At 35.7% G+C, this 15,072-nt stretch overlaps 1 protein-coding gene across 1 annotated transcript in view; it reads right to left on the bottom strand.

The window, feature by feature from the left end:
• LOC127957138 (adhesion G protein-coupled receptor L3) overlaps window positions 1-15,072 on the bottom strand; it is a 91,409-nt gene that overhangs the window by 22,242 nt on the left and 54,095 nt on the right. Inside the window, exons 8-14 of the mRNA XM_052555569.1 lie at window positions 14,004-14,101; window positions 13,459-13,644; window positions 11,204-11,242; window positions 8,400-8,583; window positions 835-957; window positions 546-751; window positions 287-460 (exon numbers count right to left, since the gene is read on the bottom strand). Coding sequence (XP_052411529.1) covers window positions 287-460; window positions 546-751; window positions 835-957; window positions 8,400-8,583; window positions 11,204-11,242; window positions 13,459-13,644; window positions 14,004-14,101 — 1,010 coding nt within the window. The remainder of the gene's footprint in view (window positions 1-286; window positions 461-545; window positions 752-834; window positions 958-8,399; window positions 8,584-11,203; window positions 11,243-13,458; window positions 13,645-14,003; window positions 14,102-15,072) is intronic.

Genomic DNA, 15,072 nt, shown 5'->3' with positions numbered 1-15,072 from the left:
CCAGTTTTTCAAATAATTGTATCTCGGCCAAATATTGTCCTATCATAACATATTCATTCAGCTTTCAGATGATGTATAAATCTCAATTTTGAAAAACTGACACTTAAGTCTGGTTTGGTGCTCCAGGTCACATAATTTAGACAGCTGTACACTCTGATTTAGAGTTTCTTTTTAAAATGCATCATTTTCATTCACTGAACAGATCTAGAAATGCTTTGTCAACATGTATTTTCCTTAGTGCTTTCATTGATGCGATTAGTACTGATAAGGTAAGTTTGCGACATACCTTGACCTCCACGTGGGCCGTAAGCACTGCGAAGCTGGTGAGGTGTGTACAGGAACAGGAAGTGTGAGTGCGGTTGGTGCCTAATAGCCTGCAATCCTGAGTCGACCAGTATCCGCTCATGGTGCGTTTGGAGTAACTCCAAAAAGAGCAATTGGGATTGAAGTTCTCTTCCGACTGTTGGAACGAGGAGATGCACATCATACACGCTATTATAGTAACACACTCAGGAAAAATCCAGAAACGTAAGCGTATATAATACCTGTATGTGTTTGACAGTGAAGACCACAGGTTCAGACAGGTAGACCTTGTTACTGTCTTTATTAATAGCTGCTGTAATAACAGGTGAGTTGACTATCAGGGAATAGTTTGGATATGCTGCTTCACTCCCCAGACGCACGCTAGCGTTCTCCGTGGACAGGTATTGACCGAGGTTCTTATAGAGAACAAGTGCCAAGCGGATCTCACCTGAGGAATGGAAAACACAGAAGAGGTCAGGGTGGAAAGTGGTGTGGGATTGGGATTCACTCAGCTGGACAGTGGCGCATTACCATTGCGTCCCTGCTGTTTGAGTGTGTTGGCGGAGAGATGAATGGCGTTTCCGCTTTGTCCAGATTGAGGGAAGCTCAGATCCGCCAGATTAACATCTGTGCTCAAACGTGCCACCTCCAGTTCTGCGAAACATAAACATGCACACTTTTAAATGCTGCCCCCTATCAGACCGGAGGGGAACTGCAAGTTTCGTGTTTTCAGAAAGCATAGTACACATAATCTGGATTATTTATCAGATTCCCAAGATTAAGTAATTGTAGTTATATAAGAATTTTAAAATACTGTTATTTACTTACTTTTTTATTGATTGCATTTTTTTTTTCAAACAGTGGCAATAAAAATAAAACCATAATTTATTGATTTAAAGTAATTCTTTTAAATGTTCCTTTCTAAAATAGCCTATTTATTTTGATTTGCTGTTTTTAAATGATTTATGTTTTCATGAATCCTAGTTTGGGAAATTTTGACAATGTATTGAAATCAATGTGATCGGTCAAAAGTAATCTAAAAGTAGTCCAATTATGTATATCATCTAAAAAGTGTAATGTAATGTTACTAACTCCTATATTTATCATGCATTTTGTAGTAAGTAATGAACTACAATTTGCTGGCTGTGAAACATATTGAAAATTCGGATAAAACGTTGCCAGTCTATTTATAATTATCACACAAGGTACTCAGAGAAGACAGACCTCTTTTAAAATCTTGAGAGGTTCACGCTGTGGATTCAACTCTGTGTCACCCCTCATTGTAAAACAAATTTATATTTGAGAGCTCATCTGTAAGAACACCCACATTTGCTTCAAGGTAAATTCATGTTAATAACTTAATATTAATTCATCTACGTATGGATTCAGGTCACGGTGGAGGTGAAAGCTACTAAAAAGCTCTCAGTATTAGGGCAGATGGTGTGATGTAGAGACATTAGAAGCAGTTCTGTTCACTTTATACTAATGTTATCATTTGTAATTGATTTTCAGTTGAAAAGTGTTTGTCTCATTACTGAGGTGCAGTGTTTAATTTAACAGGCTCTTTAAAGAAAGCTAAAAGATGCTTTGCAAGCCCACACTTCATTACAGCTGGCGAAAGAACAATACAAGAATATTATACTGAAAAACAATGAATTCCCGTGAGATGTTCTGGGTGGAAGTCATAGTGCAAAAATCAGCGGTGATTATTGAAATCAAAGAAAGAAGTAATAAAAAAAATTGTATTAATAATTCTAATGTATTAAGTATATATTTATTATAATTATTATTTTTTTATTGTTATTTTAGTATATTATATAAAATAAAATATAGTATAGTAATTTTATATTTGGTATTTTTTGTAGTAATTTTGTTCTTGTTTTTCTTATGTTTTGCCATTTTTATTATTTTAATATTACTATTTATTTTTTTATTTCAATCTTGATGAATTTTGTACTTCACATATTTGAATTGAGTTAAGATTTCATTTAATATACATAGGCCTATTGTATTTTATTTCTGTTTCATTTAATTAACACACATTATATTTGTAGTTCTAATTGACAATAATTGTTACTAAAACTGATTATTTACTAGCATGCTCTTTTAACAAAATAAATAAATAAATGTTATAAATTATGAATACAATAATTACTAATATACCAAAAAACTGCATTGCATAATAAATTAATGCATAGATTAATATGTAAGCAGGGTAAATCAAATATATTCCTATATTCCTTAAAACATCTGTAGAAAAATATTTTGACGAATAAACACAAGTTTACACGCAGACAGTTTGGGAATTCAAGATTATTGTTTTTTTAAAAGCACACACATGGAAAAGGAAAAAATGTGTGTGCATCCACAAATCAGAGTTTGTGTAGAAAACTCATAAATCTCTAAATTAGTGTGTATCGATTGAACTGTATTCACTGTATTTAGACAATGTTTATTTATTGGGGTAAGTTAAAAGACACCTAATAGCTTTATAAATTCACTTTGAGACATGAAAGTATGCATGTGTATGTGTGAACATATTATATGTGAAGTCTACAGTTCTCTGGGAGTTCAGCCATGAGTTAGACAACAGGCGTCTTATGAAGTTATACATCTTTAAATCACATCTATAATCTATGTGTGTATGTGAGCATTATTAAAATCATTTCCTTCATATCTGCAGGTGGTCTCCAGGCCAAGCAACAGGCGGTTTATGTAATGTTCAGTCCAGGTTTTGTAATATAAAGTATAAAAATACAGCTCCGTGTCAGTCTGCTTCGTGCACGAGTGTGCGTTTTATGAAATACAGATTTTTCAAACTTAAGAGATGCTACTCTTCTGTCATCGTTACAGTCATTTATTTACAAACCACATCACAGTATACCTTTCTAATAATCAAAACAACATTCGTGGAATTATGCATGTCAGATGGTGCTAATTTCCTAGTTCTCGAATGAGATGTAACATATTGTATAAACCTCATGATTGATGCATGTGACAGATTTGGAGTGCATTTACCCTCCTCAGACCTCTCATAGAGCTAAATGCACCAAGGACACTTTTTTGATGGGTCTGAGAAAGAATATCCTGAATAAAGGACACATAAGAAAGCATATTTTCAGACAGAAAAGAGAGATACCCACACAGATAACACACAAAAACCTGAAGTAATAAACTCACACACCCTGGGGTAATGATCAGAGGAAGACAGGGTGTGTGTGTGTGTGTGTGTGTGTGTGTGTGAGATAGAGATCCATAAGGAACAGAACAACCCAGTTATATAAACCACTTCAAGCACTGCACAGCAGATATGGTGCATGCCTTCAAAGCAGACACACACACATACACACGCACACACACACACGCACACACACACACAGGCTGCAGGGGTGCTCACACTGTGCTAACCTAATTATCTGAATCTAGTCTTCACAGAAAACTGTGCACAAGTGTAATCTATTAACATGCTCTTTTCAAACCAGACAAGTCGTTCGGATCGTTCTTCTGGTTTTCTGTTTTAAAAAGATTTAGAGAGCATCTTTTGTCACCCAAATAAGAAAAAATCTGCATTCGATCGAAAAAAAAGCAATTTCCTCCATGCTCTCCGCTCTTTGGTGTACACACTCATTTTACAAGACCGGCTCATAGCATAAAGAAAGCATTAAAGGAAGGAAAGAGCGAGAGGAGGAATACGCTTCTAATTTGAATAAATGGATAATGGTGGGAGATTTTGTCTGCGAGATTAAGATTAGCTTTCGGCTAAGATTTGGGATTGAAGATTTAAAAAAAAAAGAGGAACGTAATGAGAAAAAAACTTTTCTTTTTACTCAAAGACGTGTATGCAAAAACGGATTTGCCCCCAGTGCTGAAAAGCATCTAAGAAGTTCTGTATATTAATTTCTTGATTTCTTAAGTCTTATGTAAAAGACAAATAAAATACATTAGATGTGTACGGTTGCATAAGTCCATGTTTCATGCCTGTTGTAGTTTCTGGTCTGTTGTACTAAACACTGGAAACGAACAAGCTGGAAAATATTTTGAAGAATAAACTCAAGTGTCTTTCCCCATAGAATTTTATTTTTTATTTTTGTAAAAACATATACATGAAAAATGAAAGTTGTACTAAACACTAAATTGGTATTCTATCAAGAGTCTGATTAACTAATTGTACAAATGTACTGTATGTTGTCAGAAATGTATTATTATGACAATTAATGTGCTGTAGGATAAACTGACGCTATACTGTAAATATTGAAATTAAGTTTAGTTAACTTATATTTTGCGAGCTAACCACAGTGTTCTAGACAGTTGATCAGTCTTTTAAAATAGTTGAATTATTTTATTATATTTTTACATTTATTATTTACTTGTATAATTTTTATTAGGTTTTTAATATTTATATTTAGCTTTAATTTATTTGCATTTTAGTTTAAGTAATTTTAGTAGTTAGATTTATTTTATATTTCATTTAGGCACCATTTAATTATTATTATTATTATTATTTAATTTAGCAATATTTTTATTGTATTTTATTTCAGCTTTCTTTAAAATAATATAGATTTTTCTTTCTTTTCTTTTTTTTGCAAATGTTTCATCTAATCGTTTTTTTTGTATCGCAAACGTCTAGCTGGACTCTACTCTGTGAGCTTCTTTTACCACTGTAATTTCATCATATTACAGTAAACGGTTTACCAGTGCCCAATTTTGTTTTAGAGGGCTCTAAAATGCCTGAAAAGGATTGCTGTGTATCATCCCAGCCAGTGATTACACCAGTGAAGGGTTTCTTGTGACGCCATCAGCTACAGTATTATCCTCTGGTTTCAGAGAGCTTAGTTACATGGCATTTACGGCTCAGGTGACTGACGCATCTAAGTGCCCATGAGCAAAGATAGCAAATATTGTACACTTCTGAGGGGTTTAGTACCAGAGATGAATGCTAACCGTTAGCAATGCAGCTTTGCATAAAAGAGATCACACAGATGTCGGTGGAGTTTTTTGATGTTGCTTATGCACTAATGAACCTCTCTCCATGTAAAACATCAAGGCCAAACAACTAAAGCATATGATCAGATGCCGAAAAAACACAAGTGATGAAATACGCAGAGAGAACGGGGGAAAGCTAGGCTAGAGGGCAATCCCACGGAGAGCTATTTCTCTCAGACGAGATGTATGTGAACTGGCCTTGAGTGGTGGAATAGCGGATAAATTGTTTGCCAGGAACGATAAATTTCCCTCTTTGTGCTGTGAAAGCACTGGAGCAGAATAGAGCAGTTAGCATGGATCTCTGAACACCATCCCCCTTCTTTTCTCTCTTTTGGTTTTCTTTCATTTATTCTCTTCCTCTCCCTTTCATCCTCTCGTTTCCACACTGCTTTCGTCTGTCTCGCTCTCTCTGTCTCGGGTTATGTTCTGTTCATTCTGTCTCCTCCTCAGTTTTGTTCTTCCTGCTGTTCTCATGTCCTCTCTTATTACGTTTCAAATCTTTGCCACCGGCTCCCTCACTTTCTTCCTCTCTCTATTGTTTTCTCTGTCAGTGTAAATAGTAGAAATTAAAGGAAGAGTTCTTCAAAGAATCAAAATGCTGTCATCATTTACTCAACTTCGCATCTCTCCAAACCTGCATAAAAAGAGGAATTCTGAGGACTGTATATTAGTTTCTCACTACAGTTATCAGGGACTGGAGCTTGCATGCATTAAAAAGGCTGCAAATGCATCAAATATAATATCAGAAATTATTTGTGCATATGCAGACTTCTGTGGCAAGTGGACAGTGAATGCAAAAAAAACATACATTTTATAGATTATGATCAAAATACAGGTGATCACTGGCTGTCAAGTTAAAGACTAGTTAATATATATATATATATATATATATATATATATATATATATATATATATATATATATTTATTTTATACCTGAATCTCATTGCATGCTAAATTAAAATGTTGCACGAATGAGTCTCACACATTTTAAAGAATTGCAAAGTTGTTTTTCAAGTGAGCCAGGAAGGCCCTCTCAAAATAAACAGGTGCATGTCATTCCTGCTTTTCTTCTGTGGTAAAAAACTAAAAAAACTAAATAAAAAGAAGATCTGTTTTCCATTGGGCCACAGAGTCCGTCATGCACAGCATCTCTTAAAGAAAAGCTGAAATTGTGAACATTTTGATTTTATTATTAGTGTTGTTTTGGAGGATAATGTCATGAATGTGTTTCTACATTAATGTGTCTTTACATTAAGTTTCGGACAATAAAAGGAAACTTTTCCCAGTAAATTTCCCACGGAGATAAAAGATGTTGGTTGCTCAACAGTCACTGGTCATTGTGTAAATAGAAAGAATAATGCATTATTCTGCAGTTCCTAGATGTGTGTGTGTGTGTGTGTGTGTGTGAATGAGCTCATGGTTTTGACTGATTGTTGCAGCTATAAAAGTATTTATTAGAGTATTTATATGTAAACAGATTTTTTCTGCTACATTTCTAGAGAGATAGAGAGAGGTTGCGCTTGTTTTGATGCTGTCTTTAATCTGCAACATTATTTTTAGCACTGGTTTGAATATTGATTATAGATTAGATTCATTTTTCTTACAGTTTCACAGCGCCCATTCATTCCTGAACGGCTTGAAGGAATCTGCCTCCTGCCTGCACTGACTGACAGACGGCTTGCTGGAGCATTCTACAATTAACACAGCAATGGTTTCAAATGTCACGTTTGAATGCCCGTATTGATCAAGAATTATAAATACCATCAAGCTGAAAAATGACGCCGTGTTGAGCGCATGCTTTCTCTGTATCTGTGGCAGTCCTGTGTCAGTCAGTACACATTTTGACCACTTCTGTCTGTTTATTAAGATGAGGCATGGATTCCTCTGCATGAGTCAGACAGAACGAGACCCCCTGTGTGGAGCGCTCTTGTGTTTTGCACAGACATGCTTCGTTACATCTAGCTCGAGTGCACTTGAAGCCTGTGTCCCTGCTGTTTACCTCTAATGTGATAATGCGTTTTTTATGCATCAGGCCATACGTATGAACCACTAGCAGACAGGGTTTATGTGCATTTTTTTTAGAGAGACAGAGAGAGAGAGAGAGAGAGAGAGAGAGAGAGAGAGAGATAGAGAATGATAATAATATCTCATGACAATATCACAATTACGTTACTCTTGATTCATTAATTTTTGCAAAACACAATGCTGAAAACACTAATGTAACTAAATGGCGGTAATATTAGAATTCGTTTTACATTCACATGCTCAAGAATTGCATTTTGCATTTGAATAACTTTTGGATTTTTACAATACAAAATAAAACTTTATAATGTAGAGTAATAATTAAATAATAAATTCTGTAAATTATACATTGCAAATCTTTAATGCATTTTTGAAAGTGTTCAAAATGATTAAAACCCCTCTGTGATGTTTTGAAGATTAATGCAGACTATGTGAAGAAACTGTGAAATTATTATTATTTTACGTAAACCGTACATTTTTTATGGTTCTTCTGTAATGCTGATGATTACTGTGCTCTTTATTTTCACCCAGCATTAATATTTTGGTAAATATTTAGGCTAGGCAAATTTCTGAACATTAATTAGGAAACACTGGCTCAGTAGATAGAAGTTTTTGAACGTTTAAAAAAAAAAAAAAAAAAAAAAAAGATATTTAGCTTTTTCAAGATTGGGAACATTCTAGACATTTCTGTAACATTTTTAGAACATTCTAGTTCTTTCTGGAACATTCCAGCTATAACAGCCAAAAATCCTCCAGTGTACACTTCTGAAGTTTAGGACGACTCATTTTTGTTAAACTGTTGTTGTTAGCTCAGTATTATGCATGTTGCATGTTGCATGAGATTTCCGTATTCAGCATGTTAAACTTCATAACAAAACATTACAAATAATTGTTTCACAATGTTATGAATCAGCTTGTGCAAACAAACATCGTGTCTTTATCCAAAAATAAAAAAAGGTTTTATCCATCTGTTTTTTAACTTAATTTATTTGTCTCCTCATGACAGGAGAGATCAGAACATGCAACTGGAGACACAGAGATGAAATGTGCATACTTATTACATCACGAGAGCGGCTTTGGTAAACTCACGTATGTTGTCGGTGCTCTCCTGTATAGTGTCGGTTTTGAGGAGGTTGTCTGCGAGCATGAAGGCACCCGTCTCCACCGTGTCCAGCAGCATGGTTGCACATCGCAGCTGCTCGGCCACAGAGAGCTCCCTCCAGGCCGCCTGGGATCGCACCTGCAGAAGGTTATTCACCGTTTCCACCATGGCCTGCAGAAGAGAGCAAAACAGAGACGTCAGCGCTCTGGAGGCGAGGGACGACTCCTGAACCCATGCACATACATTCTGACATCTGAACTTCACAGTAAGGACATATTTCCCAAAGTGCACACTTCTCCAATAAACCATTTCTCTTCCACTTTCACCCGCACTCACACACTACACGGTTTCTGTGCTGGAATATAACCCTGTCAAACTGAAGAAAGATCCACAGGGAGTGTGAGACATTGTGGAAATGAAAGAAGCTGTCATCACACACACACACACACACACACACACACACATGCAAACACAAGGCAAGAGGTAATTAATGGCTCCATACGAGCACTGTATAAAAAAAATGAAATGTCTCGGCTGTGTGGCGGAAACTAATATAAGGGACTTTAAAAAAGTCATTATTAAGATATTAAGACTTTTAAATTTTGGCAGTGAATATTATCAGAGGGATATTAAAACCTCAACATTGATATACAAATGAAGGTTTAAGACTTTAAGGTGGTAGTATATTAAAAGCCTTACTGAGTACATCACGACACATTACAATCTTGCTTTTCATTTGAAAAAGTGCATATGCAACATAAACATACGGACTGCAATTATAAACACAAAGCAGGCCAAATATATCTGTCACTTTCACAAAAACGCTGCAAACAATGATTCCAGGTCAAATTCCTTTTATTTAAATTAAATCAAGTTCATAACCTTGCATTGTTATTCATTCCCATAATATCTGTGGCGAGGAGATATGTGATGTAATTAACATCTCTCGCTGTAGTGCACTCATCCGTAGGGATGGACAGAGGGATGTTTTGTCATTTGTCTTTAAATTGCTGAAGGCTAATCTGGCCATTGGGTTGAATCATTCTGCCCCAGTTACAGTAGAGCAGTGTGTGTGTGTGTGTGAGAGACAGAGTGTGTTAGAGGCGGGATGAGTATATTCATTTTGACACCACTTAAGTAATGACCCTTTTATGAGAGAGAGAGTAAAAGGAGAGACAGAGATGAGAGACGACTGGGATAAAAGGTAAAAAGGAAGAGTTATATTTACTTCCCCACAAAACTGCTTCTGAAATCTACTGACAAACTGTGTCAAGAGGTCAGGGGAAAGTGTGTGTGTGTGTGTGTGTGTGTGTGTGTGTGTGTGCACATGGGGGCTCGTACTGTGGAGACAGATAAGAGATTTTTTTTAAACTCTTCTTATATTCTGTTTCCTCGCACACACAGCAGCAATACTCTCCACAGACTTGGTAAATGGAGCAGAACTGAAGTGCTTTGAAGCTGAGGAGGTAATCCAGCATGAAGAAACACACACACACACACACACACACACACACACACTGCATTACATATTAGATGACCACTGAGAATCCATATTTGCTTGATGTCAGCACCGGGAGGCTTCAGACAGTTGTCACAGAATCCTGTAATTCTCTCTGTCTAAATCAGCAGGATAGACTCATTTCATCTCAGCAGAGTATTTGAAAAAGCACTCTGTCATTTTTTGGTTCAAGTTGCTCTGCAGTCACCTCGGAGTAATGTTACCTAATGGTGTGTGTGGAGGATCATGAAAAATGAATAGTTTTTGGTTATCAATGCAATGATAATATATGTGATCCTGGACCACAAAGCAGTCATAAGGGTCCATTTTTAGAAATTTTGATTTATACATCAAGCTGATTAAATAAGCTTTTCATTGATATTATAGGAAAATATCTGGCTGAGATACAACTATTTGAAAATCTGGTGGGTGCAAAAAAATCGAAATATTGAGAAAATCACCTTTAAAGTTGTTCAAATGAAGTTTTTAGCAATGCATCTTACTAATCAAAAAAGTTTTGATATATTTACAGTAGGAGATTTAAAAAATATCATCATGGAACATGATCTTTACGTAATATCCTAATGATTTTTGACTCATACAATGTATTTTTGGCTATTGGTACAAATATACCCCAGAGACTTCATACTGATTTTGTGCTTGTCAGAACTGTCTCTGATTGGTGCATAAAATAAAATAAGTGATAAAGTACAGAAAACAAAAAACATAATAAATAAAAACAACATTTAGACCTCAATTATTTCATGGAATATAAATAAATATACAGTAAATCCATCAAGCATTGGCAGGGTTGACTGAGCGGTTTACATCAGTTTGAGATACATCATTTTCAACCTCTTAATCAGTTCTCATGCTTTTCCTTTTGTTCAGTCTGCTGAGCTTTTCTTGGGCTTATCTACATTATCATGTGCTTTTTGTTTTCACTGTCTGTGTGTGTGTGTGTGTGTTTATCAGTCGCCTGATGTGACACTGCTGACCGGTGCGGACATCACTACTGCTTTCTCATGAGAAACAAATTGCTCTGCTTTTATAAATGCAAAAGAAGCAGCCCACGGGCACAAGTGCAGACGCACAGACACACACACACACAGCCAATATGATTCATATGCTATGACACATACGGCTGCACACAAGTATAAAGCAGTCATATGTTGAAAACTTCAATCTTTGTAGATGCTAAAGTGATATGGAACATGAATTAGAAAGGAATATATGTGTGTCTACACACACACACACACACATGACGTACAAAGCCAGGACAGAATGAAATACCTGTATGAAGAAACGGCACGATCGCTCTCTCTTCTGAAGCTGAAAGACACAATATTAAAACATTAGAATAACAATAACTCACAAACACAACTTCAAACAAAAAATCACAGCACACATGTTATCTTTCAGAGCCCAATAAGAAACAAAGCCTAATTAGCTGAAACCATCTACAATCATTTAGTAACACATAATTAAGGAATCATGATTCTTTTATATGTATCAGAGAAACAAAATTAATGTGTTACTGAGTTACCATCACCATTGCCACAAAACATTCCTACATGTCTGCCAGGGCTACAATACTGTAAATATACAAACAAACACCAGTGGGACGTATAAAGTCTGAATGAAGCAGAGGTTTCGACTGTGTCTGATTGTAGATGAGCTGATGTTTGTGTAATTGATCACTTTAACTAGATGCTGGTAATAGGAAACTGGCTGTTTAGAGTTAGTAAAGTGATATTCAGGCTCTGCACTGTTCAGCTAGCTCCTGAGAGAATGAATGAGATTCACTGCTCTAGATTTAGACACATTGAATGTGATGTGTGTAATAAAAAAGAAATAAAAAATTGATACTTTCTCCTATTGCAGCTTTATGCGCAGAGCTGTTTGTTGGGGTCAAGCCCTTATGACATTCTCATCTGGTTTTTGCTTCGGCACCCAGGTTTCGCCTGAACTAAAATAATTTTATATAAATTAAATTTCAAACTAAAACATAGAAATGTATTAATATGATCATAAACCACAAAGGTCCAACCAGATGCAAAAGAACGACGGTAAAATTCTTGAGTTGTGCAGTTTTAATGCTGACTTCTAATGCTAATGCTAACTTAATGCAAAGTTATTAATGCTCTCAGCAGATATGATATACAGTAGTCTGGGTTTTGTTTAAAATGAATGGATGTTAATTATCTGTAACATGCCATGACCAGTTTTATATAGCTTTAACCTAGTAATAGTTAAACTTGTGCCAAATATTGTTGTGTACACTATTAAACTACTACTTCACACTGAATATATTGCATGATACTTGCAATTTGTTGGTTCTCTTAATGTAAATTATTTTATTGGATAAATGTGCACTGGCATCAAACAGGCATTTTAAAAATATTTGTATATAATTGATAATCATTTATAAAATTTAGAATATTTAAATGTATGTAGTCTCTGACAGAGTATAATTCTATATTTTCAGCTGAGCAAAATAATGAATATTTCTATTCTTGTGTCATAATTGTCCCGTGCACTGGGAACCAGGACCAAGATCAAGCTTACTAAAGACCAGTTCTGATGTAATATCAAATTTAGCATTTTTATTCAATTTCTTTTAACTGTTTAGTATATGTCTTAAAAATTTCCTTTTAACTTGTCTTTATTTTAGCTTTGTTTAAAGCATTCTGAAAGTAATTTGTGACATCAATATCATCAAACGGAATCATGACATAAATGTATCGTCAAACAGAATCATGACATAAATGTATCGTCAAACAGAATCATGACATAAATGTATCGTCAAACAGAATCATGACATAAATGTATCGTCAAACAGAATCATGACATAAATGTATCGTCAAACAGAATCATGACATAAATGTATCGTCAAACGGAATCATGACATAAATGTATCGTTACACTCCTAGTTAGCTGCACCGTAACATTTTCACTAAGTATTGTTTCTTATATTCACAGACATGTGACTTTTTTTTGGTCATGAACCACCAGTTATTTGATATGCATAATAAATATATTTGTCTGCATTAGATGTCTGACTGGACGTTATTTATGTTACTAACAAATTCATCCGTGCATATGTGTATTGCTGTGCGGTCAGCATGCTCGTTTCACCCCTTTGAAGTTTTTTGTGTGTGTGTGTTGTTCTTTTATGTCGGGGGCTTCTTTTGTTAATTGCAAAAACTCACCAGGGCTTTATGAGCTGTTTTAATATGTGTGTCCATATTTAGAAGAGTGTGTGTGGGTGTGTGAGTGTACGGATTTCTGTCTATCGAGCAGTAGCTGTTTTTAACCGGATGTTTTCCCATTTGGGCCTTAAAGTCTATGATCTGTAGGCTGCTACAGGTTTACAGCCTAAAACACTGTACTCTGCACATAACTGGAGCACGACTTTCTCTCCCACTCCTTTTCGCACAAAAATACACATTGCTTTATCAAACCTAACAAAAAAGGCAATGTTATTAACGTGTAATAAACATGTAATAATAGTGTAATTTCTTCTGCACAGAGTACAGCACGGATACCTTGTTTAAGCTCCGTGCCGCTGTGTCTTTTCCCCCCGGGGTGAGATTTCGCAGCTGTACATCCAGTAGCTCCACCAGTTGTGCCATGGCTTTGACTGTAGATGGGACATCTCCGGGTCTCAACTCTCCCTTCGTCTGTTCAGCCAACTCTCGTGCTACTATAGCAGCCGTTTCTCCCGATCTCATCTACAGACAGAGAGAGAGAGAGAGAGAGAGAGAGAGATGTACGTGGGCATATTGCTCATCACACTTTACACACACGTGCACACACACACGCCAAATTATTACAAGATGCTCTTTGTAATTTTGCCGCAAAGTGAAATACATTGCAGCTGATCTTGACAGTTGAATTTAGACTCATTTTGTTGTACACTAAAGCAGTTTTGCTGCAGGCTGCTCTTTGTGATAAGCTTTTGAGCCTTCCGTTAAAAAACCTTCAGGCCAAATTATGCTTTATTAATATATTTGCTATAGGCATATCGCTCTCCGCTGAATTTGCCATTAAGCCATTAGCTTATTTCCCATGGTGCCATGTTTTTACTCACTCTCTGAGTGATGTGATTGGTCCATGGTGAGGTGCAGTTGCTCAGATCTGGTCCCTTCGGATCCCAGTAGCCAAGCAAACAATTAAACGTGGCTACACCTGAAAAATAATAATAAAGAAAAACATGAGTACAGCACACACACATATTCGCTCAGACATATGCACATCCACACTGAGAGAAACATAGCCTTTCAATTGGTGTCAAAGCAAACACACACACAAGCAGGGTGAGAGATTTACAAGCGGTACATAATGTGTCAATCAACAGCTGGCAGCTGCCCACATAATGAGATGGCACTGACAGAACACCTGAACAAGCTAACCGCAATGACAGGAAAGACGGTTTTTTAAAGAGGTAAATACATTCCCCTCATAACTTTTACACGTTCATATCCATATACAGTGGCTTGAACAAGAATTTGACATTCTTCAATCACACTTAAATTAAAATTCTGTCATTATTTACTCCCCCTCTTGTTGCTCCAAACCTATATGCTGCTTTGTATCCATGGAACTCAAAAGGATATTTCAACAGAAAGTTAATGCTCCTCTATTTTGTTTGTTTTGTTTTTTTATAAAATGAAACTGGATGGTGACCAACTGGATGCAAAAATTACAAAAAAGACAATGAAGTGATCCTTTTGGCTTCCAAATCTCCTGAAGCATTTAAGAACAACTAAAAATGTAATATTTCATTAGTTATTATTATTATTAAGCGATAATCTGCTCATCCAGGGCAGCTCTTATGTATATTCATTTACTTGCCTTTTATTATTTATGGATATTGGTTGCAACTGACCTCTTTAAACACTTAGAGATTTCTCAGAATATCTTCTTTTATATTCCATAGAAGAAAGAAAACAACATGGAACAACATGGGGGTGCAAATTATTTTTGGGTGGACTATATTTTTAAGTAAATGTGAAATGTTTTGCAAACGTTTTTAAAATCTCTAGCTTTCTAACAAATTACACTTTGTTTGGAATTTTGTTATATACTGTGGAGACATTCTCACATTTTTAGGGAACACTTTATTTCGGTTGAATAATAGATTACTATGTAATTATTTG

The sequence above is a fragment of the Carassius gibelio genome, chromosome A1 (genome assembly GCF_023724105.1).
Source record: "Carassius gibelio isolate Cgi1373 ecotype wild population from Czech Republic chromosome A1, carGib1.2-hapl.c, whole genome shotgun sequence".
In the NCBI taxonomy this organism is placed as follows: Eukaryota; Metazoa; Chordata; class Actinopteri; order Cypriniformes; family Cyprinidae; genus Carassius; species Carassius gibelio.
Note: the sequence above shows the minus strand (reverse complement) of the source record. Positions and strands in the feature narration are given on the sequence as shown.